The sequence below is a fragment of the Sitophilus oryzae genome, unplaced genomic scaffold (assembly GCF_002938485.1).
Source record: "Sitophilus oryzae breed Bouriz unplaced genomic scaffold, Soryzae_2.0 scaffold_177_pilon_pilon, whole genome shotgun sequence".
NCBI lineage: Eukaryota > Metazoa > Arthropoda > Insecta > Coleoptera > Curculionidae > Sitophilus > Sitophilus oryzae.
The window spans coordinates 6,488,717-6,512,696 of NW_022146479.1; the positions used below are offsets into that span (position 1 = coordinate 6,488,717).

A 23,980-nucleotide genomic window follows, 5' to 3' on the forward strand; every position below is an offset into this window, starting at 1 on the left:
GTTTTTTTTTTATTTTTGAATAATACAAATACAGTCTTAAATAATATCTATATCTTTGTGGAGAATTCAAAGACGCTCAGCAGGCTGATGCGCCTTATACAAAATCCTTCTTCTTCTTCATTTCTTCAAATATGTCTTCTGGGTATGTATTTTTTTATGCTGTAGTAAAATGTTAAAAAGGAAATCATGCCATATTTAACCATTTACAGTTTACAGGTTAATATAATAAGGTGTTATTCAATTGAAAATTGCGGCATTTTGCATTTAGATTATTCCGTTCATAATGAAATCGTTTTGAGTTTTCTTGCCACGTTATTCGAGGCCCATTTCCAACTTAAAATCTTTAATAAGTCCGGGTATTTCCTACACAAACGAAAACTTTTTACTAGACGGGTTTCCATTTTATCGCTCGACAATAATTTCCCGGTTTAAAGTTGAATGAGGTCGGGCTGCAAGTAAATAGTCTTTTGTAAAGGTGGAAGCTCTTTAATATCAATCTTCCTAGTTATTGATTCGCACTTTGGACGGAATTTAAATTACCCAGTCTCTCAATTCAATTGGGCCTGACAGATATATACATTTCGTTCATATTTTTGGGTTTTCTAAACCAGTAAAATATGCCCCTTTGCCTATTTTTAATGCCAAAATGCCCATTTTTTACACAATTTCAAAGCTCTTAGAAATATAGTAAACATACCCCTAAATTTGTGGAAATTTAATAATTTATAAAAAATTTTACATAAATTTAGAATATGTACACCTATAAAGGCTTAGATATCTTGGTTTTGTGAGAGAATTAATTTTTTGAACCCTTGTTTTTGAGCTATTTTTGATGATGGTTAAAATGTCCTCTACATCCATTAGTGTTCTCTAAGACCACAATTGATTATATTTTCTTATTCTACACCTTTTAATTAGTAAATAACAACAGTCTTAGCAAAATCGGTGACATGATGAAAATCGCCAATTTTCATGAGTTTTTTATGGAAAAAAAGTTGAAAGACTGCCCATTTTTGGCTATTTGCTCATTATTATGACTTTTACTATCTTGTTATTGATTTGAAAGAAAAAAAGATGGCTGTATCCCCGCAAAGTTTTTCCAATAAGTCGAGGTTATAAATTCAGAAACATCCGAATATATTTCGATGTTTAAAAATCACACCATCAACCCACATCGTGAGCTAAAGGAAAAAACTTCGAGAAGGATATTCGAGAACATTTTGAAATGTTAAATATGTCGATTACCGTTTTCCGACAAACTTTCTACCAGATAAAAAAAGAGAACTTAGAAACAATCTAACGCACAGTGTACACGTTGTCTTTTCTGTATTCGATAGTTGAATGTGAAACTTTGTTTTATAAACTGTGGAGTAACTTCGGGAAATTTTTCCTTTTTAAGATAACTTTTCAGCTGAGAACAAAGGGAGCTCCAAGCTACAATGTGTTAGATACTTTTTCCCGATTTATAGAACAAACGTTGGCTATTGGTGGCTGGTTTTTAATATTCCGAAAGGCAACTAATATTAAAAGTACTACTAGCTTCATTATTTTTGGCTTTATTTTCGAATCGACTGAAACAGATTTCTCAGTATAGTACATTACTTGAAAAAAAGTGGATGCGTTTTAAATTAAAAATTAACCGCAGTCGATTAAGATTGCTTATTAATTTTGTAGTTTTTGCTGGCAAAAAATATATTAAAGAAAAAATAACTCATCAACTTTTAACAAGTAACGTTCCTCATTAATTCGTACATTCTATCAAAATTTCTTGTTATATGTACCTTGTAAAAACCCAAACGAAAAAAAAACCCTCTTGCATGTTCTCACCGCTGCTATTAGCAAGAGGTCACGTATATCGACTGTCGCTTACCCCGTTTCATATACCAGAAAGTTACTAATTCTTACAAAAAATGGGGCGTTTAAATTTTAAGAGTTCGTTACCCGATAGCGGAATTGACAAAACACACGCAGTTCTATCGAGATTCCATTTTCATTATTTGTCTTGTGTTACAGATTAAATAAAATGAAGATATTTAAAACAATGAGCTTCTTTCCAACAAAAAAAACTAAGCCTTTTTGAGCTAATTTAGATTACAGATCTATATTTCGAGATATATATTTTAATAAAATGTCTTTTACAGATGTAGCTTGAGATCGGACTGTCAAGATGCAGCTAAGGACCCTTTGTATTGGATCAGCTATAAAAGTGGCAGATGCACTACCATCACATCTGTAATTCCTAATCAATTGCAGAGAACGACAGCTCGAACGGTAATGATTTAAGCACATTATGCATTAATTGAAAAAAAAAAATTAATCCGATCTTCTTTTAGCTGGACCTCGTAATCGACAATTTGCCGAGTCTCAGTGGTCATTTTTTGTGTGCATTTACCGCTTTAGATAAAACGCTCGTTACAAATGCTACCAGGAAAGGTTCAGGTGTTAATTGTACCACTCCTAGAACTGATTCTTTGCCTTCGATACCACCAGGACAGCGTAAGTGATTTTCAGAACTAATTACATCTTCTCTTAGAGGTTTTCAGATTCTTTAAAATATATATAATGTCTTTTAAAATGGTAATCTATTTTTTCAGATCATTTTACGGCAAAATTGTCGGTGCGGATGACTTCAGGACCTGATTTCGTAGCAACAAATTTTACTTTCTTTGACTGCAACACTTACAGCTCGTGCACTCAGTGTGTTTCATCATCGTTTCCTTGCGATTGGTGTGTAGATGGTCATCGATGCACTCACGACACTGCAGAAAATTGTCGTAACGACATTTTAGTAACAGGTGTCAGCGTAAGTAGTTCACAAAACCTTTTTCGGGTGTTTTTCTCTAAAAATACAATTTCTTTTAGCGCGCTGGACCAAGCTACAGATCAGGACCAGGTTTTTGCCCAACTATAAACTCCACCGTGGGTAATTCACCTGAAATTCTCGTGTCTTCTGGCATCAAAAAAGGAATCAAAGTAAAAGTACATATCATCGGGCAGTTCATAGTTCAAACTCGTTTTGTCTGTCAATTCAACATCGAAGGGAGAGTTACGAGTGTTAACGCGCAATTACTTGGCGACACTATCTACTGTGATCCCATGGAATTCACTTACTCATCAAGAGCACCGAATATAACAGCTACCTTTGCGGTCATTTGGGGAGGTTCCAAGCCTTTAGATAACCCAGACAACATTCACAGTAAGTTACAGTTTGTATAAACTCATAAATACCTTTCAAACACTTATTAATTTTTAGTTGTAATATACCGTTGTCATGATATGGCGGATAACTGCGGAATGTGCCTAGCTTTATCAGAAAAATACGAATGTGGATGGTGTCAAAGTTCTGATAGATGTGAAGTCAAAGAGCAATGTGAAAGAGGGACATCGGTATGGCTTAACCGGAGCCAGACTTGTCCTAACCCAGAGGTTACCTCATTCAGTCCAGAACTAGGTCCATGGGAAGGCGGTACAAACATTACAATATCAGGAATCAACTTAGGAAAAACATTTCAAGATATTTATACCGGCGTCAGTATTGCTGGAATCAATTGCCAACCCTACGAACACTTGTACGTCAAAACAAATCAGATAGTGTGTATTGTGGATGGGCCTGGTACAAAGGAACCCCGTCAAGGTCCAGTAACCGTTAAAGTCGAAGATTACAGAGGCGAATCAAAGACACACTACAGATTTGTTGACCCTGCCATAACAAGTATATCTCCGAGATATGGTCCAAAATCAGGCGGAACCGCTTTGCAAATTACTGGAGAATACATGAACGCAGGAAGCAATATTCAAGCTTTTCTCGAAGATATGCCTTGTAAAATAGTCTCGTAAGTATCAGATATTAAAAAAATAATTAAAGTTACTTCTAAGACATATATCCAGACATATATTCCAAGAGGAAGACAAGAATTTCCAAAATACTACATAATGGTAAAATTATTCTACTCCTAACCTCTATAGCATATCTCCCCCTGGTGTTGATTATCTCCCCTGCTTCCTATAAATAGCAGGTAATTTTATGAGGCAATATCCTCCTGATAAGATATCAAAAAATCCACTATATATACTAAATAAACTCTTTTTCCAAGTCATTTACCAGGAATTAATCTTAAAGGGAGATTTTTATCTGGATTTTCTTTTCTTTTCTTAACGACATTAATGATCTTTTTTCCAGAACGGAACAAAATCAAGCTTTGTGTATTACAAGTGCGTCTGATAGCATAGCAAAGAAAAAATTAAGAATGAAATTCGACAAAGGCGATAGATACTTAGAAAATATGATGTTCGAATACGTCGACGATCCAATTATTGAGTCTGCGGAGTCTGGAGTGCAGACTGGACAGATAAAATTCCCCAAAGGTATACCTGCTGGTGGAATAAAGATATCTGTAACTGGAAAAAATTTAGCATACATACAAAAACCTCAAATGTATGTTTTCTACGAGCAAAAGATGTTTGTCAGTGTAAGGCTTAAATAAACAACAGTCGTATTATGTTCATTCGTATTAAATAATTTACTTTCAGGAATGCACGGTTTTAAGCAACACAAGTATGGTATGCAACAGCCCCGTCATAGACGAAGTAGATGAATCAAAATTAGATGCAGACAATCCTTTAAAGTTAGAGTATGGTTTTCGGATGGACAATGTAACCGGAGTTCAAAATTTAACTTTAAACAAGGACTTTAATCCATTTTTACTTTACCCTAATCCAACATTTTATCCTTTTGACAAAGAAGTTAAATATTACAAGTCTGATTACCTCAATATCAACGTGAGTTCTTGTCTGTACTTAAATCAAAATCTCATTAATTAATTCTTTCCTCGCCTTTAGGGTCAAAACATCGACAGGGCATGTCAAGAATCTGATGTAGAAGTACGCATAGGTACAAGTTACTGTAATGTAACTTCTTTATCAAGGCAACAACTAACATGCAGACCTCCAGAAGTCCAACCTCCAGGAGTTGATCAAAGAGGATTACCAAACGGAGAAACTTTGCCAGAAGTTATTGTTACTGTAGGAGGATCCTTAAGATACAATATAGGCCATCTCTCTTATTCTTCCCCACAAAGTTTAAATGGGCCTCTAACAAAGCCAACGATTTACGGAGCTATCATAGCCATTGTCATAGTTATTGTAATGTCATTCATAGTATTCCTCATAGCATACAGAAGAAAATCTACTGAAAGTAACAGGGTTTTGAAGAACATGCAGGAGCAGATGGATATTTTAGAGCTAAGAGTAGCCGCTGAATGTAAAGAAGCATTTGCTGAACTTCAGACGGAAATGACAGACTTAACTAGTGACCTGACGTCAGGAGGTATACCATTCCTCGATTACAGAACATACGCGATGAAGATTCTTTTCCCTAACGAGGACGATCATGCGGTGCTGCAGTGGGAAAGACCAGAACTTATTTGTAAAGAAAAAGGTCTCCGGTTATTTGGACAGCTCATAATGAACAAGACTTTCCTGCTATTATTCATTAGGACTCTAGAAAGCAACCGATATTTTTCTATGCGCGATAGAGTAAACGTAGCAAGCCTAATAATGGTTACATTGCAGAGTAAAATGGAATATTGCACTGATATTCTCAAAACCCTTTTGGCAGAGCTTATTGAAAAATGCATGGAGGGTAAAAGCCATCCGAAGCTTCTTCTACGCAGAACTGAAAGTGTCGCCGAAAAGATGCTTAGCGCTTGGTTTACATTTTTGCTGTACAAATTTCTCAGAGAATGTGCCGGTGAACCCTTATTTATGTTGTTTAGAGCAGTAAAACAACAAGTCGACAAAGGCCCTGTAGATGCTATTACTTCTGAAGCCAGATATTCACTTAGTGAAGAAAAGCTGATTAGACAATCAATAGATTTTAGACCAATGGTAAGTGAATTACTAAATAATATTTAAATTAAGTACTACTATTTGTTTTATTATTTTAGACCGTATATGTGTCGATATCGCAGCAAGCGTTTGTTGGGGGGTTAGATATCAACACCGAAAATGTTCCTGTAAAAGTCCTTGATTGTGATACAATTAGTCAAGTAAAAGAGAAATGTTTAGACACTATTTATAGAGCCACACCTTATTCTCAGAGGCCCAAAAAAGAGGATCTTGATTTAGGTAAAATTTCTGTTAATTAAAAACTTATTATGTGTTAATAATGAATTAATAATCTTTCAGAATGGCGAACAGGTACCTCGGGTAGATTAATATTGTATGATGAAGACACCACAACAAAAGTAGAGGGAGACTGGAAGAGGAGAAACACTCTCCAGCACTATAAAGTACCTGATGGTGGATGTCTCACCTTGGTGTCCAAACAAAGTTCAATATACAATCTGAGTATTTTCTCAGACAAAAACGACAAGTCTCACAAATACGAAACATTAAATCTTAGTAAGTTAAGTTCAGTAAGTCCTCCGTTAAGCAGAGCCACTAGTCCTTTAAACCATGACCATGATCAGGGACTGAAAGTGTGGCATTTAGTCAAACATCACGACAGTGATAACCAAAAGGAAGGAGAAAGAGGCAACAAGATGGTGTCTGAAATTTACCTAACCAGACTTCTTGCCACCAAGGGAACGCTACAAAAATTCGTCGATGATCTCTTTGAAACAATTTTCAGCACAGCCCACAGAGGATCAGCGCTCCCCTTAGCCATAAAATACATGTTTGATTTCCTCGACGATCAAGCGCTGCAACATGGCATTACTGATCCTGAAGTAGTACACACATGGAAAAGCAATTCCTTACCCTTAAGGTTTTGGGTGAATTTAATTAAGAATCCAAATTTTGTGTTTGATATACATAAGTCAAATATAGTTGACGCTTGTTTGTCTGTAGTTGCTCAAACATTCATGGATTCTTGCTCTACATCAGATCATAGATTAGGTAAGAAATCAGGAATTACTTAGCGAATATGAAGTACTCAGTTTTCCTATATTTAGGCAAGGATTCTCCAAGTTCAAAACTACTTTACGCCAAGGACATCCCTTGCTACAAAGATTGGGTTGATCGGTATTATTCCGATATTAAAATGATGCCTGCAATTTCTGACCAAGATATGAATGCCATGCTAGCCGAAGACTCTAGAGTGAGTATATAAAAAGAAGATACTTTATCTATTAAACTAAATTATTACTTAAAATGCTGTGTTGTTTCAGCTACACACAACCGAATTTAATACAAACTGTGCTCTACACGAGCTGTACACTTACGCAATGAAGTACAACGAACAACTCACTGTAACCCTGGAAGAGGATGAGTTCTCGCAGAAGCAACGCTTGGCTCTCAAGTTGGAACAGGCACACAACATAATGAACGAGTCGGGGCAACCATGATATTGGCCTGACCTGACGTGCCAGTCAGCGGAGCTCGACCTCATGTGCTCGTCGGACGACACTCTGCCAATCCATCCGACATCGGATGACGGCATTGACCTCATGAGACCGTCTGCTCCGCCCCTTTCGGCTGCACTTCAGGAATTAGCTTGCTGATAAATGTTATACGCCAAATTAGTCCCCTGCCTGACTGTCAACCTCATGGTCATAACATCTCTCGCCCGTTTTAAGTAACGCGTTTACTTTTTTACTAATTTTACACCAGTAGTGTTACTGGCAAGCACACCGCATTTTATTTATATTTAAATCACAGAATCTGAAGTTACACCACAGTTTGATAGGTATTATCTAAGGAATTGGCACCATTTGAAAGCGGTGGACAAAGACGACAGACCCTTAAAAGACTTTTAAATGTAGTAATAAAATAAAACACAGCAAAACGCGCTACTTAAGGGTATTATCTATTTTCTTCTATGATCAGTTAAACGTATATGTATAGTTTAATATTTTAGTGCTTGTAATTTTTGTAATAAAAATATCAAACCCTAAAGAAATAATTAACATCTCTCCAGAGTTATCTGTCTATAATGAAATAAAAGTATGACGTAAAAGGCATAGAAATAACATTTCAGTTCAATTTCTGTTCGCGAGTTTTTTAAAGCATCTGTCAAAGTATTGAAATTACAATACATAAAATACCTAATTGTGTAAAAAAGAAAAAAATCGATACTATCAAGGCAGTGGATGTCACTTCGGTATTCTAATTCTGTGTTTAAAAATACTTTGCAATTTAAATGACATTTGCTCAATTGGTAAGTGCCTTTTCTAGAACGTTTAGTATCAAAAAATAAGAATGCATAAGAATGGTTTGATTGGTTAATAACATTAATTTAAAAATAGGTATTAAAAAAAGAGAATTCGTACAGCTCGTATGATATCTGGCGTATTAAAAAATAATATTCATCACAAAAGATTTTAATTTTTGCAATTATATAGTCTTGACATAAAATACAAAACAATGTTAAAGTTTCTACACAGACTGTACCCTTAAAAACCAGCAAATATAAAGTTCTGATTGTTTTTGGGCTGTCTGTCATATGCATTTCAACTTGCAACGTATTATCTGAAAGCGTTTTATTTCTGTGTTTTGGCAAACGCATTACTGGTTGTAGAAATTATAGAAAAGTAAATATGTCCTAATGTACGCATTTTTCGATAGTAGAATGAAAATGGGAGTAACACAGGAGGATGGACTAAGCAATACATATCCCTACAGACTAAATTCTTTGTGTGTTACGAATTGCTGTTGTGCAATTATAATTGTTCAGTGTATATGCGGGGACAGTACTCACTCATTGACTCTGAAGTGCCTCTGGTAGATTGAGTGTGTCTGCCTCCAAAAATGAATGTACTATATTTTTATGATAATACTAGAATTATGCTTTGTTGTGCTGATCCTCTCAGCCTTAGTCCATATTATTGATGATTAACTGGAAATATCAAGTCTAACAATGGCTTTTTTGATATGTGTATAATTATTAAAACTTTATACAGTTTAATATTTTTATATTTCAGTTGGAAACCTTGTACCGTACTTCTACTCTACCGACGCGAACTAGCAATTTTTCCAGATATCAGTCAATTTTTACATATTTCAATTTAGTCTATGTAGGTTTTGGTATGTTAGCCACAACCTGTACAGAAACCCTTACTCCAACGCAGGTCACCTGAAAGTCATCTCTCATTTTCGATATAATAACCACAATAGCGTAATAAAAACATTATCTTTCGTTGGTATAAGGGGTTCTTCTATATATTAAAATCGATGTCAATGTCACAAATGTAAAAGCTGGTAGAACTAAGGTACACCAATCGAACGCAATCATTGTTGATTGTCTTCCGCAAAAAGGAAGCACCAGGGTGTAGTATTTATGCGACCTTTCAATCATTTGATGTCTCAAACTATACAAATTATGCACGAGGTCGTTATCAATGTGGTTTTGTGTAAGTGTCCTAAGGCTGTGTAAGTTTACGTAAACAACCAGCGTAGTACACTGCCTAACAGAAAACTAATACACTGTGATCAAAAGAAAAAAACATTACATTTAGCTCAGTTATAATATTTGAGTTTGAGCTTTGCTATATCTCTGGCTGACATTGACAGTTAGGTCCTTGTTATAACTACGATAAAAGAAATATGAATATCTCTCAAACAAATGAAGCAAGTATTTTAATAACTATTTATATGATATTATGATCGTAGATGATATTAGATATAGCTCAAACTCAAATGTCCTTGCGCTTAATGATAGGTGGTTCTTATCTGATCACATGGTATGCACCATATTATGTGTTTTAATAAATGTGAAAGGCTTTTTAACTATAAAATAAATGGTAAAATTAGGTGTCTCTTTTCTGTTCGGAAGTGTATATGTTGTCGCACCGACAGTTTTTGTTTTGGGCAGTGTTGCTGTCTACAGCTACCTGACGCATTGGTTCCATTTTAAGGTCACTAAATAAAAACAAATATATGTATATATGTACATATATATCCAACAACAAAAAGGCCCTATTTTGCAGCGATTAGTATAATAACGTGTTACCTCTATTCCGCGCAAACTTTACACAGACATGGCTATTGATACTATCCGAAACATTTGAGTGTTTGAGGTAACACATTTTTAGCCTAAAAGCTTACACATTTACGTTTTATCCTGAACTCAAAAATATTTGGAAGATTTTGTCAGAAAAAATTATCCTTATACGTAATTTAAATATACTTTTATATAGAGAAATTATTTCCTTATTGCTGAATGTTTCTGATACGTATTAATATCCCATTACAATACTCAATTATTAAGGCCTTTCTTTTTAACTTTATTAACCGATTATTTTTAAGCAATAACTATACTGCCTATTTTATAGTTTTTAAGACTTTACAACATTCCCATTTTAGTGAGAGCGTTTTTAAGTATACTTAATTAAGTCTTGGTGTTATCTGTGAATATTAGATTAACTAAGAGTCATGCCATAGAAACATTCAGTGATCTTTCTTAAGTTGCAATATTTTTCAATTTAGTGATATATCTGTTTAAGTATTTATGTTTAATAATTTTATATTTTTATTATTAAAGAATGAAACTAGGTATATATTCAGTTTTTTAAATATAACTTTGAGACAACTAGCGCTTTAATCAATTTTTTATTTATCTATTATTAACCGTATTTTGTCTATAATTTCGCAGTCGTCTCAAAGATAATTTTATCTAACGAAATCTAGTGATTATTTTAACTGTTTAGCAATATTTATCATAGTTACCCAACAGTTTTTAAGGAAACTTGAATGTAATTAAAAAAGGCATATTGCAAACTACTGTTCAGTTCATAATCGTTAGATTTTTGACCACTCAGATAATATTTATTATGGGAACAAAATATATGTATGCTATATTTCAAAATATTTTTAAATTATGTAAATTCTTTCAAATGTTAGTAGATTTATTTTAATAATTACGAATATTGTCACCGTCCTTATTGGAACAATGTAATTCTCAATATAGCTTATGGACAGCTACGCATATCATGTCCAGATAGGCACACTTTTATACCTATTTTCGTACTCATATCTATGTAACCCCTTTTTTCCCTATTAAGATTTTATTTTTTTTTTGTAATTTTATTTAAGTATTGTATATAAAAAATTTTATGCCAAAAAAATTGCTTCTGGACAACTGCATAGGAAGAATTGTAAATATTAAATGTATGTATGTAAGTAAGCTGGAATGAATGAATATTGTGTTTATATATGTACGCATCATCTCTTGATATATTCATAGTACTGTGTGTATATCTGATTGCATCTGTAATAATATGAATGGTAATGTATTACTATATGTTATTATAAAAGACTGAATGGAGTTACTAAACTACTTAATAGAAAAATATAACTTGTAGTTTCTTTTACCACAAATACCTCATATCCGATAGGATAATAACCAACTTTTAATAAATAAAATATTTACTCAATATAATAAAAATCTAATTTCAAGTTATAAAGAAAAATAAAAAGTGCATAAATTATTAATCGCATTAATACAACACACTGTATAATAAATATACAAAATTTCAAATAAAAACTCGCAAATATATGAAAAAAACTAAATTATTTTATAAGAATAAAACTCATTTATGTTTAAATAATTTCATAGAGGTGCTTTAAAAAATAATTAATCTAGCCAATTCTATGACCATCCTATTTAATTATTTAAAAGACACTCGTTAGCGCTATCTTACACATAAAACATGTAACTAAAAAGTAGTATTCTATTAATCTGTAAAAACTATCGCTAGTACCATCTATGTACAAGCGAATTAAGAAACAACTATTCTATTAAAGCATTCTATAAGGTAGACTGCATGTGCAATCTATGATCAAGTAGCTTAAGTTCTGTATTAAAGTTACCTATAAATATAAAACCATCTCCGGAGTTATCTATAATTTATCTATAATTATATCAGTTCTGGGTATTATCTGTGATCCATAGAATAACTAACTGAAAGAAATGAAAACTCCTATGTTAAAGCCTGGAAACACGCGCTCGACGCGATCCAAGCGGGCTACTGGCAGAACTAAAAGTTCGCGCCATATTTTTAAATGGATCTTTACTGCCAGTTCATAAGTTTTTTACTTATATTTGGTAATTTCAATTTAGATTATGAACTTATTTGTAACAAAACATTTTACAAAATAAAAATAATGTATTTTGATACAAATAAATTACTAATCTAGGTTGAAATTTATCCCTGAAATTAGAATAAAACACGAAAAATTTGTAACTTGATTATTTTATTATAACATTGTTAATAAAATTACATATAACACATTCAACACTATTGTATTTGACTAAGAGTGGGTCCCATAGGGGACCCTCCACTGAGGCCGCGAGGGCCTATTGTGGCTGTGATTTCATTCAACACATACAAGTATATATAAAAGTTATCAGAATTTATACAATCAGTTATAAGTAATTATAAAAAAGGTTATAAATTATAAATAAATAATTTATTATATAAAAGACATATAGTTACCGAATATAATTTGGTATAACTTTAATCTCAACTTTAATGACCTATTCAAATAGAAACATCTTACAATTCACATTATATAATACACAAAGCCAAGGGACAAAATTGTTATTAAATCTATTCTCGATGACTCGAAGCATTTTTTTTTCAAATAAAACAGGACATATAGGGCTTATAAATAATACAAGGGTATAGAAAATATATAAATAAGTAAATACAAATATATTTTCAACCTAATGATTAGTGATTATACTCGTTTAAATAAATAAATGATCTTTTAAAAATTACTTGTTTGTCTTTGCAAATTTGTATATTTAATATTTATCTAAAAGCGTACACTTACATAAATTACTGCACAACCTTTAAAATTAAGCTTTTAATGTTATACAAATTCTTGATTCGATATAAATACACTTAAATAAAACTTTAAAATTAATGATCTTCCAAATTTCTGAGACAGCCATTTTGTTGAAAGAATTTGTTTTGATTATGAGAAATTTCATAAAAATTATCACAGGGATGAATTAATCTTATATATTAAACTACTTGGCTTTTAAATTTCACAATCCTATCGTCCAAAATACTCTAAATTCGCAAAAATCCGTAAAAGAGGGCCCGCCATTGAATAACCGGAAACGGAAATGAAAATTAAAGCCATCATATCCTTATCATAACCTGTCAATTGGAAAATTAGTTCTCCAGACGACAACGACGGCTTTCGGTGGCGTATCGTGTTTCCAAGATTTAACACAGAGTTGACACTTCTTTCTAGTTAATTATTTTATGATTGCCAATGCCAAATATGGAATGACGTTTATTTTTCAATTTATTTTACTGATCTAACTGATCCGGGTCACTTAGAAATTAAATTTTTATTAAATTATTTAATTATAATTGTTTCTGGCGAAAGCAACTTCATATCAATGTTTATTCATAGGGTAACAAAGCACATCACTGTTAAATTATCAACATTTTATATAAATATTTATATTTTTCAACTACTCAATTACTCCACAGAGAATCAAACGAATTGTTAATTAAACTATACTCTGTGGATGACTTGATAAAATCATGATGAAATTAAAGTCCCTAGATGAATATCTAGGGACTTTAGATGAAATTTCTACGCAGCGCCATCTATCCCTCTACTGGCAGAAACTCCGCCGTGTTTCCAAAATTCAAATGGCAGTTTCATCCGCCTGCTGTGATCCTTCTGTGATTATATCACAACATAACGAAACTGTCTTTTTGCTTATATAGTCACAGGTGGTGCTAATTAACGGAATGTACAGTATGAAAGGGTATGATCGAAAAAAAACGGCGTCTAGTTGGCTTGGAAATAACGATCGATGACAGGGGCGGATGCAGGAATTTATTTTAGGGGGGGCCAAATAAAAAGTAATGTAGAATATATACTTATTAAAGCACCATTTTTAACCCAAAAGCCTAATAATTAACCCAATTTGGTAAAGGTGTGGATCCGGTGGCTGACCTTGAAGCCCATATTTGCTGCTTTTGATCATCGATACTACGCAAGCGCACATCGTCGATGTTGCCAAATTGCAGTTTATTTTCGAATTATTTGCAGTTGAAATTTTTTTTTGCGTGTTAATCAATAATAATACAAATTCTATAATTTCAGATTTATCTTTATATCCAAAATTAAGGTAAGAAGGATAATGAAGATTGTGAAATGAAAGTATTATAATATATAAAATTGTAATAATAATAACATTTATTTATATGTTTACATTTGAATTAAAATTTATCATTTACGGATTTTTTCTTAATGGTTTTAAACTTATTAGAATTATTTTATTTCTTTCAAGTTATTTAATTTCTAGTTATTTACAGGCAACAATATTTTTGATTATATGCATGTATTGATGTTTTGAAGTACTACCATGACGGGTCTTATTATAGAACAATAAACGTCAATCGGAGATGAGGTAACATTTTACCTATTATATAATGTTACTAATATAATATACTTTGATTATAATTAATGTTTGTATCATAATTTCTTAAAAATATCAAGCATAGATATCAAGTTAGTGGATTTTATCGAAGAGTGTGTTGATAAGACTAAAATAAGCTTTATGTTTTATCTTTTTCTCTTTAGAAGGGAGATGGTTTGTATCGTAAAATACATTACAGTATTTAATATCGTGTACTTTGTTATTCTTTTCTTAATTTACTGTAATTTCTTGTTTCCTATAATGCCAAATCTTGACAATATGGTGAAGGTTGAGTTTTGATCTTATTAGTTTTATAAGAATAATAATAATAATAGAAATACAAGACTAAATTAAGACTTAGTTTGTGATTTATATTAAGATCTTTCTTATAATATTTGTTATGTCTTCATCTTAATACTATATTATGCTTGGTCTGGAAAATAAATGTTAAAATATCTTAATTTTGCATATCCTATTCAACCTTCCATTAGGAAAAATATGGTTTATAAATCATATAGAGAGAAATCTTAATGTAGCAGAAAAATTAATGCAATATATGTATAAGCAGAATTAAACAAGGTTTGAATCAGTCCTCAATACGAATACGATACAATATTGAAGGTCCTCAATACTGTTAATGTTGCTGAAGCTGATTCTACAATTTTAATTACGGAGGCTAAAAGGCCTTTTAAGGCCTCCGTAGTTTTGATGGAATGTTAAAAAAATCTATTATGAACATGACATGGAGCTACAGCATTTAAAAATTAAAAAACAAAGAAAAAATTTGGACACATCCCTTTTAATTTCCCGAATTTTTAATAAAGCACTTTTTAAACGTAGCATAATAATCTAGATAGGAATCTAGAGTTTTATTTCTATATAATTTTATTGACTGAAAATACATAATAAGCGTTCACGTGTTGTGCGAAATATTAAAATAATATACCGCGTACTATGATTGAAAAAAATAATAGCGTCAGCAATGACTATGAAATGAAGATCGCTGTCATTTTATGGAAATGTCCTCAATCGTCATTTCCCAGACAACTGGACGCCGTTTTTTCGATCATACGGTATATATTGACAAAAAAACACTGAAAAGCACATATTTGTTTTCAACTGAAAATAATTCCAAAATAACTCACAATCTGGCAACATCGAAGATGTGCGCATGCGTAGTGTCTGTGACTACATGCGGCAAAAATCGTTTCAAGGTCAGCCACCGGATCCACACCATTACCCCCAATTTATAGATTTTAGGGGGGGCCTTGGCTCCATGCCCCCCCTCTGTATCCGCCACTGTTCGATGATATTCCCTAATATAAGGCTAATATAAATTTACATATAAAATAAAAGCGATCTTTATTTCATAGCCATCGCTGACTCCGTTTTTTTCGATCATACGGTACATTACCTCTGGCATTTTTTAGCAACCAGTAAAACACAATTAGAAATACTTGAATAAATTTTATAAATACTGATTGGTATATTATATAAATATATAAGTAGGAATAGAAAATCTAGGAAAAACAGGAATATATAACTCTAAACAAATTAATATTTTTAATTAAAAAGAACCATTTAAAATGGAATGCATTTAAAATGGCACTTATGCCTTATGGCAACACTGTCTGAAGATTCTGAACATCATGAATCAGCTGATTTAAATAACCATAATTGAGTAAGGTAAATACACTTATTCCTCATTTTTTTCCTCTAAATTAATTAGGTAGATGGGTAACAATAAACATTAATTGTAAACATATTAATATATATTTCTTATTAATTGTTCTCCAGGCTTTACAGATCATCGTACTAATTTCCATCATTTAAATCATTTTGACGTTTATTGCAATCAGTGAGGTTACAAACACCTTAATTCATTCATTGTTGCAGTGTATGATAAAAAAAAATTGTGCAATTATTACAAAGATGCATGTCGAAGTGCCTGTAGACACTGATTTTCCGGTAGGGGGTTTGCTACCAAAAAAAGAAACAGGAGCTAGTGCTTTTCTTTCAAAATATCCAACTTATGATGGCAGAGACATTGTTATTGCCATTCTGGATTCAGGAATAGATCCAGGTGTTCCTGGACTACAGGTAAAAGAAGTACTTTTAAAAATAAGTTTAATCCATACTGTTCTTTCAGAAAACTAGCACTGGGAAAGTTAAAGTTATTGAACGGTTTGATTGCAGTGGTTGTGGAGATGTGAATACAAGCACTGTTGTAAAACCAGAAGACGGATACATTACTGGTTTAACTGGTCGCCGAATGAAGGTATGTTCTATCAAGATTATAAGGAAATTGGAATAATTTTTTTGTGTATTTACAGATTCCAAATGACTGGAAGAATCCAAATGGTACATACAGAATCGGAGTGAAAAATGCTTTTGACTTGTATCCGGATAGACTGAAAGACAGGATCAAGGCAGAATATAAAAAAAAGCAGTGGGATGAAGGTCACAGGAAAACAGTCAGCGACCTTAACAGGAAATTAGCAAAGTTTGAATCTCAACAACAGAACAATAATAACCCAAATGAGAATGAAAAATTTGAAAAGGAAGATTTAGAGGCCAAATTAGATGTATTAAATAATTTAGATAAAAAAAATTGTGATTCAGGTCCGGTATATGATTGTATCTTATTTCATGATGGAGAAAAATGGCTATGCTGTGTAAATACAAGTGATGACAATGATTTATCCCAATGTCCTTTGTTAGGTGAATACAGCATAACACATGAATATCTACCATTAACAAAGCAGGATAGTTTAAATTTTAGCATAAATGTTCATGAAAAAGGAGATGTTTTGGAGTTAGTAGGAGTTTGTTGTAAGTATTTTGTTATAAATGTGTTATCTATACCTGTATAGATGAAGTGAAAATGATACTTATCTAAGTTTATTAATATTAGCTTTTTTGTTCAGCTAATAAGAATAGCAAATAAAATTGTATTGTTGATAAGCAACTTGAATTGAATTATATCACAATACTTCTATTGTGATTATATTTAGAAACAAAAAGTTTTATACTCATTATTTATAATTTGATTATGAAACTAATTGTTTTAATTATCCATAGTTAATAAAAATAATTGAAAATTGAGTTTTTATTATTATTGGTTAATGAAAATTAATTTTGTATATTATTAAAGCAAGTCACGGCACCCATGTAGCTTCTATAGCAGCTGCATATTTTCCTGACTCTCCAGAACAAAATGGTCTAGCTCCAGGAGCTCAAGTAATATCTTTAACCATTGGAGATGGACGATTAGGTTCAATGGAGACAGGGACTGCTCTAATTCGTGCTATGATAAAAATCATAGAGCTCAAACAAAAAATGAATATACATGTTATTAATATGAGCTATGGAGAACATGCTCATTGGGTTGATACAGGGTAAGATTTTTTTCATTTATATTTTAAGATACTGTTTTTATTTTTGATGTTACTCAGGCGTATTGGAGATTTGGTTAATGAAATAGTTAACAAATATGGAGTGATATGGGTTTCATCGGCTGGCAACAGTGGTCCTGCTTTAGGGACTATAAGTACTCCATCTGACATCAATGATGAACCCATCATCAGTGTTGGGGCCTATGTATCACCTGAAATGATGGTAGCTGAGTATGCCATGAGGCAAAAATTACCAGGTAATTTTTTCCTATACAGGGTTATTTATATTTACGTTATTTGACGGTATTGCAGCTAAATGGTTAGAAATTGTGGTTCTTGAATGCCTCTACTTAAATAAATGCAACTTTAATATTTTTTTACTCATTTGGGACACTCTGTACATTGTAAATAGTCCTTTATCCATTCTAGATCTCACAACTGATAAACATATTAATCACCTGGAGCTCCTATAATAAGAAAAAAACTGACGAATTTTGTATAAGTGCAAACCTAAATTATGTATTAGAAATTAAAATACATTTTTTTGGAAAATCTGGTTCAAAAAAGTATGAGTGGATCGGGAATTTTTTTAAATGGAACACCGTGTATATTATTGCATTTTTGGCCATATTTCTGATCAGTTTACATATTAAATATATTTTAATACTTTCAGCAATATTATTAAATATAAATAAAAAAAAATTATGAGCCTTCTCTAAAATAAGAAATTATTAACAGACTATACTAAACTTACTAAAATAAGTAAAGTGCGTCTGCTGGATCTGTGTCTATGAAAGGAATGCGGACAAAAAACATTTAAATAAACAGCAATATATTTTATACGTCGACTTGACGAGTACGTCACCGCAAATCGCTCCGCCCACTCATTTTATTGGCTACTTGCAAATTTGTCGAATTTTTATTGATGGGACGCGTCCTTTAATTTTTTACGAAAAACATGGAGAGAAAATCGTTTCCCCTCTCACGGATAGCCCGTAGCTACAGAACGGACAGACGCACTGTACAGTAAAAAGTATTTTAAAATTTTTAGCGGTTTTGCAAATATTCGCATTTTTATTACATATAGCTTTTTCAACGGTAAAATACTAGAAATAAAAATCATTAGATGGCTTTTATAAAAAATTACTGTAGAAAAACTCAAACCGTTAAAAATGTTGAAATACTTTAAATACAAAAATGGTCATTTTTTAATTCTCCATCTAACAATGCAATAATATACAGGGTGTTCTATTTAAAACCCCAAGAAAAACTATTTTACATTTTAGAAAGTTGGTTAGGTTTGGTTACCCTGTATGGATTAAGATTACGATATTAATAGGAAAGTATGTACAGACCAGCTATAGTAAATACCTAGTATAGTTTTGATTTCATGACATTTCTTGTATTTTTAATTTTTTTTTTAAAAGGCTGATTTTTTTTATTTATTAATATCTCTGAATCTATCAAAGCATATAATATAATATTTTAGGAGTAAGTAATGTGATCAGACAGGAAGAAAAAAATGCTATAATATACAAGGTGTCCCATTTAAAAAAAATCATCATGATCCATTCACAGACACACATTTGAGGCACACTGTAGAAGTTAAAATATTTTCGTAAAATACATTCTAAAATCCTAACACATACTTTAGGTCTGGGAGGGGGGTTAGACACTTTAAATCTGCAACTAAACAAAATTCCTAAGTTTTTTTATTATAGGAGCTACAGATGCCCGACGCACTATTGCCGGACCCTGTATTAATCACTAATATGATTCAATTTAGGAGCTCCATACACTTGGTCTTCACGTGGCCCTACACTAGATGGTGGTGTGGGGGTTCATTTATGTGCCCCAGGAGGAGCTATTACGTCAGTACCTAATTTTACTCTTAGATATTCGCAACTAATGAACGGCACGTCAATGGCCGCACCTAACTGCGCTGGCGCTATAGGTATTTTACTCTCAGGACTCATTCAACAAGGACTGCCATATTCCCCTTATTTAGTTCGAAAAGCTCTAGAAAACACGGCAAGTTTTATCGACGGCATTGAAATTCCAGCTCAAGGAGCTGGATTGATGCAAGTGGAGAAGGCTTTTGATTTTTTGGTGTCTTATCACGATATTCAAGAACGCGACGTAAGATTTCAGTTACAATGTGGCTCATGTAACTCAAAAGGCATTTATCTCAGGACAAAAACTAATACTAGCAAGCACACGTTTAAAGTCAGTGTAGATCCACACTTTTTAAATGAGGATGAGGTCCTGCCAGAAACCAAGATTAACTTTAATATGAAGCTTGTCTTGACTTGTAGCAGCAGTTTTGTTGAATTTCCTAAGCACCTAGACCTATCTAATTTTACCAGAATGTTTGCAGTCAATATTGACACCTCCTCACTGGAGGAGGGACTATATTGTAATTTTATTAATGCATATGATGTGAACTGCATTGCTAAAGGCCCAGTTTTTAAAATTCCTATAACCGTGATACAACCTAGAGAAATAACAGAACCAAAATTCACTGTAAAATATAATAGTGTACCTTTCAAATCGAACACCATAAAAAGACACTACTATGTGGTGCCCAATATGGCAACATGGGCAGTATTGAAGCTCACATCTAATGAAGACAGTGGGCGTTTTGTAATTCACACTATTCAGTCATTACCTAGGCAACACTGTAAAGCATTAGAAACTAATAAAACCATCGCCGTGACATCAAAGACTGACTCTTACATCAGCTTTCAAGTTAAAGGAGATAGTGTGCTCGAACTTGTCATAGCAAAATATTGGGCAAACATTGGAGAAGCTGCTTTGGACTATTCTATATCGTTTTATGGAGTGAAACCAAATCAACCTTCAATTAACATGCACGCAGCTGTTGGAATACATGCTATTGAAGTACAAACGTTACAAGGAGAAGAAATATCTCCATCAATTACCCTCAAAAATTCAGTACAAATTCTTAAGTATGTCTCTCTTCTCCAAGGAATGTATAAAACACTAAGAACCTTCTTATTTTAGGCCGTTAGAAGGAAAAATAGCCCCACTAAGAGCCCGAGATGTTATACCTCCAAACCGACAAATATATGAACTAGTTTTGGTATATAATTTCAGTATTACCAAGGCCTGTGAAGTATCACCCAATTTAGCACTTCTTAGTGATATGTTATATGAATCTGAATATGAATCACAACTATGGTTGTTATTTGATTGCAATAAGCAGTTACTAGGTTGTGGAGATGCTTATCCTTCCAAAGTATGTTAATATTTTCAAGGGAATAAAAAGCTAGTAGCTGTACTTTTTTCCTTATACTATTATACTTCTTTTACTAGAAATAAAAATCTTAATTAACATATAATTTTTAGTACACCGTAAAACTAGAAAAGGGAGAATATGTTATAAGACTTCAAGTCAGACATGATAGAAAAGACTACCTGGAAAAAATTAATGAAGCTCCCCTATTATTACAACAAAAACTTGCCAATGCTATTTCGATGGACGTCTACCTCTCCTACTCACAAGCTCTTGTTGGTGGGAAAAAAGCTGGAGTAACACACAATTCCAACCCTTATACTGTCGTTCCTTTATACATTGCACCATTGCCTTCCGATAAGTTCCCGCTCAAATCTAACAACACTGCTCATTATCTAACAGGTTACATAACATATGCAAAAGACGAATCAGGAAAAAAAGTAGATACATACCCAATAAAATATTTCCTAACCGACAACAGCAGCCCTAAAAAAACTGCTTCAAATGGAAACAGTTCTGGAGACAAAACTAAGGCGGATGAGTACAATGAAGCTGTCAGAGACTTACAAACTAGCTGGATAGCTAAACTTGGTAAAGAAAACTACCCAAAAAGTTGTCATTTATTTATATATTTTTTATCATTATTACAGATAAAGAAACCGCTGAAAAACTCTATGAAGACTTGACAAAAACATACCCTAATCACCTCCCAATCCATTCATCTTATCTTCAACTAATTGATCCATTGGATAAGAGAATTCTGCCAAATATTAATAAGAAACCAAACACCTCTCTTGAAGACTTAAACAAAGTTGTCAGTACCTGCGAAAAAGTTATAGAAAATGTTAATGAAGAGAGTATATTAGCTTACATGGCCACAAAGACTGATCTAAGATCAGATGCTGCAAAATTCAAAGTGTAATATATTTTTTTATATTTTATATAAATTTCTGTTTATTGTTTATTTAACTTTTTATTGTAGTCAAATGGAGCAACAAAAAAATGTATATTTGGAATGTTTAGCCAGGAAAGGTATTGCTTTATGCCGTATTCACTTATTATCAGAAAATGCTGATGCACAACTACAAGACATAGGAAATGTGTGGAAATCCCTTCTTAAATTTATTGATCCTTCTGACGCCAAGGTAATACGAAAAACCATCGAAAATAAATAATAATATATATAATAAATAAATGTACTTTTACAGGTCTTAACATCCCATGTATTATATTTTGCTATATGGCATTCGTTTGTAAAGCAACAGTATGGTCGATATTTAAAATACATTTTGAAGCTTCAAGAAGACAAGCCAACTGAAGATATTGAAAGAAGAGTGATTGAGGTTTGCCAAGAGCTCAAATGGAAACATCTTGTGAACTATTTAGAGAGAATGCTGCCTTCTAAATATCCTAATGCTTACAGACCTTTTTAATACTATTAAGTAGAAATAAATATTAAATATATTAGACTTTTTGATAATATTAAACTAAGGAAAAAACTTTTTATTTTGTATTTTAAAAATTGATATATGATTTTTATTTTAACTATTTTACTTGTACTTGTAGGGAATTATTTTAAGTGTGACAAATTTAGAGAATACCGATTTTTTTCTGTCGTCAGTATTAATTTAAAGTATATTCATAGGCTAATGAACTACTCTTTTTCTTTGTACACTATATATTTTAAAAAACAAGAACTAGCTCAACAATTATTTGGTTTAGAAAGTACTTCTAATTTTTAAATAATAAAATCACACACGTCAAGATAGACAATGGTGTCATTCCTAGTCAATGAGTATACTTATTAGTTCAATTAAATTTAGACAGAAATATATTTATTTTTATTTATCAGACACTTATTTTATTGTGCATGAATTTTAATGAATATCACAGCATTCATATACTTTCCTAGTTCATAAAATATAACATAAATTGATTATAATTATGCAATAAAGATGAGAGTAAATCTATCTTTTTTATTTACCTATAAATTTACCATATTATCCAGTAAAAAACGGCGTCAAGTGGGTTTGGCCATTTCCATAATTTTATTGGGGAAAATATTCTTAATTTTTGCCAGAAATCTTAATGCCAAGCGCGCACTGCAATCTCCCACAATGTAAAAATATTCGGTACAGTCTCTTTAGGACAGCATAAAGATACTATATACATATAAATATATTTATTATTAATAAAAAAAAATGTTAAAACATAATATATTTCATTTATTTTAAAACCCAATATCTGTAGTAATTGAAAAAATATAAAGGCTGGTGAGCCTATAATTTTCACTACTTCATTTGATTTGAATTAGCTTATTGTTACTAATATCCAGATAATAATCTTTGTTTTTTCTTTATTGTTTTTCGTGGTTCCAATTTTCGGAGTCGCGCACTAGTTAGGTGACTAGTTTGCGCACATAGCACGCCCACTTATGGCCTCTAAAATTGTGTACAGCGCCTGACCGGCACAGTTATTAGTGGTTATTAGAGAGATATCGGAAAACCGAATAGCGTCATCCAGTATTTACGCGTACCTTACAATGGTTACGATATGCGCGAGTCAATTTTTAACGCAACACCCGCTAATAACGGTACCGCCTGACGTAATTTGCGGATCAATTACACCAAGCGCTCTTTCTAAATAACCTCTGATAACGTTTAAAATTTGCTTAAATGGGCATGTGCGGGTGTGCGGGTTTGCACATCGTCATAAAAAACAATTTTCGTACCACGAATTAGGGACAAGATTTTTATCTGTATACTTATAGGATATCTAATCTGTGCTAATATTAAAAAGTATTTAAATAGATTACTGAATAATCCTGTAATATCGTAAATAAAACATTTAAGGTACGCGCACACTGACCAGAGCCGCACACGCCGCATCGACCGAAGAAAAATGTTTGTGTTTCTTTCAATGAAGGTGCGCACACTAGTC

General features: G+C 32.4%; 2 protein-coding genes across 3 annotated transcripts in view; both read left to right on the top strand.

Annotated features, from left to right (window-relative positions):
• Positions 1–11,293, top strand: part of LOC115882449 (plexin-A4) — a 275,684-nt gene extending 264,391 nt beyond the window's left edge. For both annotated transcript variants that reach the window (XM_030900515.1, XM_030900514.1), the window contains exons 6-17: positions 2,142–2,271; positions 2,334–2,496; positions 2,595–2,803; positions 2,863–3,196; positions 3,254–3,833; positions 4,181–4,469; positions 4,531–4,779; positions 4,840–5,886; positions 5,946–6,126; positions 6,187–6,897; positions 6,954–7,099; positions 7,170–11,293. In XM_030900515.1, coding sequence (XP_030756375.1) covers positions 2,142–2,271; positions 2,334–2,496; positions 2,595–2,803; positions 2,863–3,196; positions 3,254–3,833; positions 4,181–4,469; positions 4,531–4,779; positions 4,840–5,886; positions 5,946–6,126; positions 6,187–6,897; positions 6,954–7,099; positions 7,170–7,346 — 4,216 coding nt within the window. In that variant the 3' untranslated portion in view covers positions 7,347–11,293. The remainder of the gene's footprint in view (positions 1–2,141; positions 2,272–2,333; positions 2,497–2,594; positions 2,804–2,862; positions 3,197–3,253; positions 3,834–4,180; positions 4,470–4,530; positions 4,780–4,839; positions 5,887–5,945; positions 6,127–6,186; positions 6,898–6,953; positions 7,100–7,169) is intronic.
• Positions 11,294–16,026: 4,733 nt separating this feature from the next.
• Positions 16,027–22,891, top strand: LOC115882188 (tripeptidyl-peptidase 2). The gene is made up of 12 exons (XM_030900087.1): positions 16,027–16,118; positions 16,187–16,489; positions 16,539–16,667; positions 16,723–17,221; positions 17,544–17,787; positions 17,845–18,041; positions 19,571–20,753; positions 20,809–21,043; positions 21,154–21,631; positions 21,691–21,958; positions 22,023–22,185; positions 22,249–22,891. The coding sequence occupies exons 2-12, from the start codon at positions 16,289–16,291 to the stop codon at positions 22,471–22,473; spliced, it is 3,822 nt and encodes a 1,273-aa protein (XP_030755947.1). The 5' UTR covers positions 16,027–16,118; positions 16,187–16,288; the 3' UTR covers positions 22,474–22,891.
• The last annotated feature ends 1,089 nt before the right edge of the window (positions 22,892–23,980 follow it).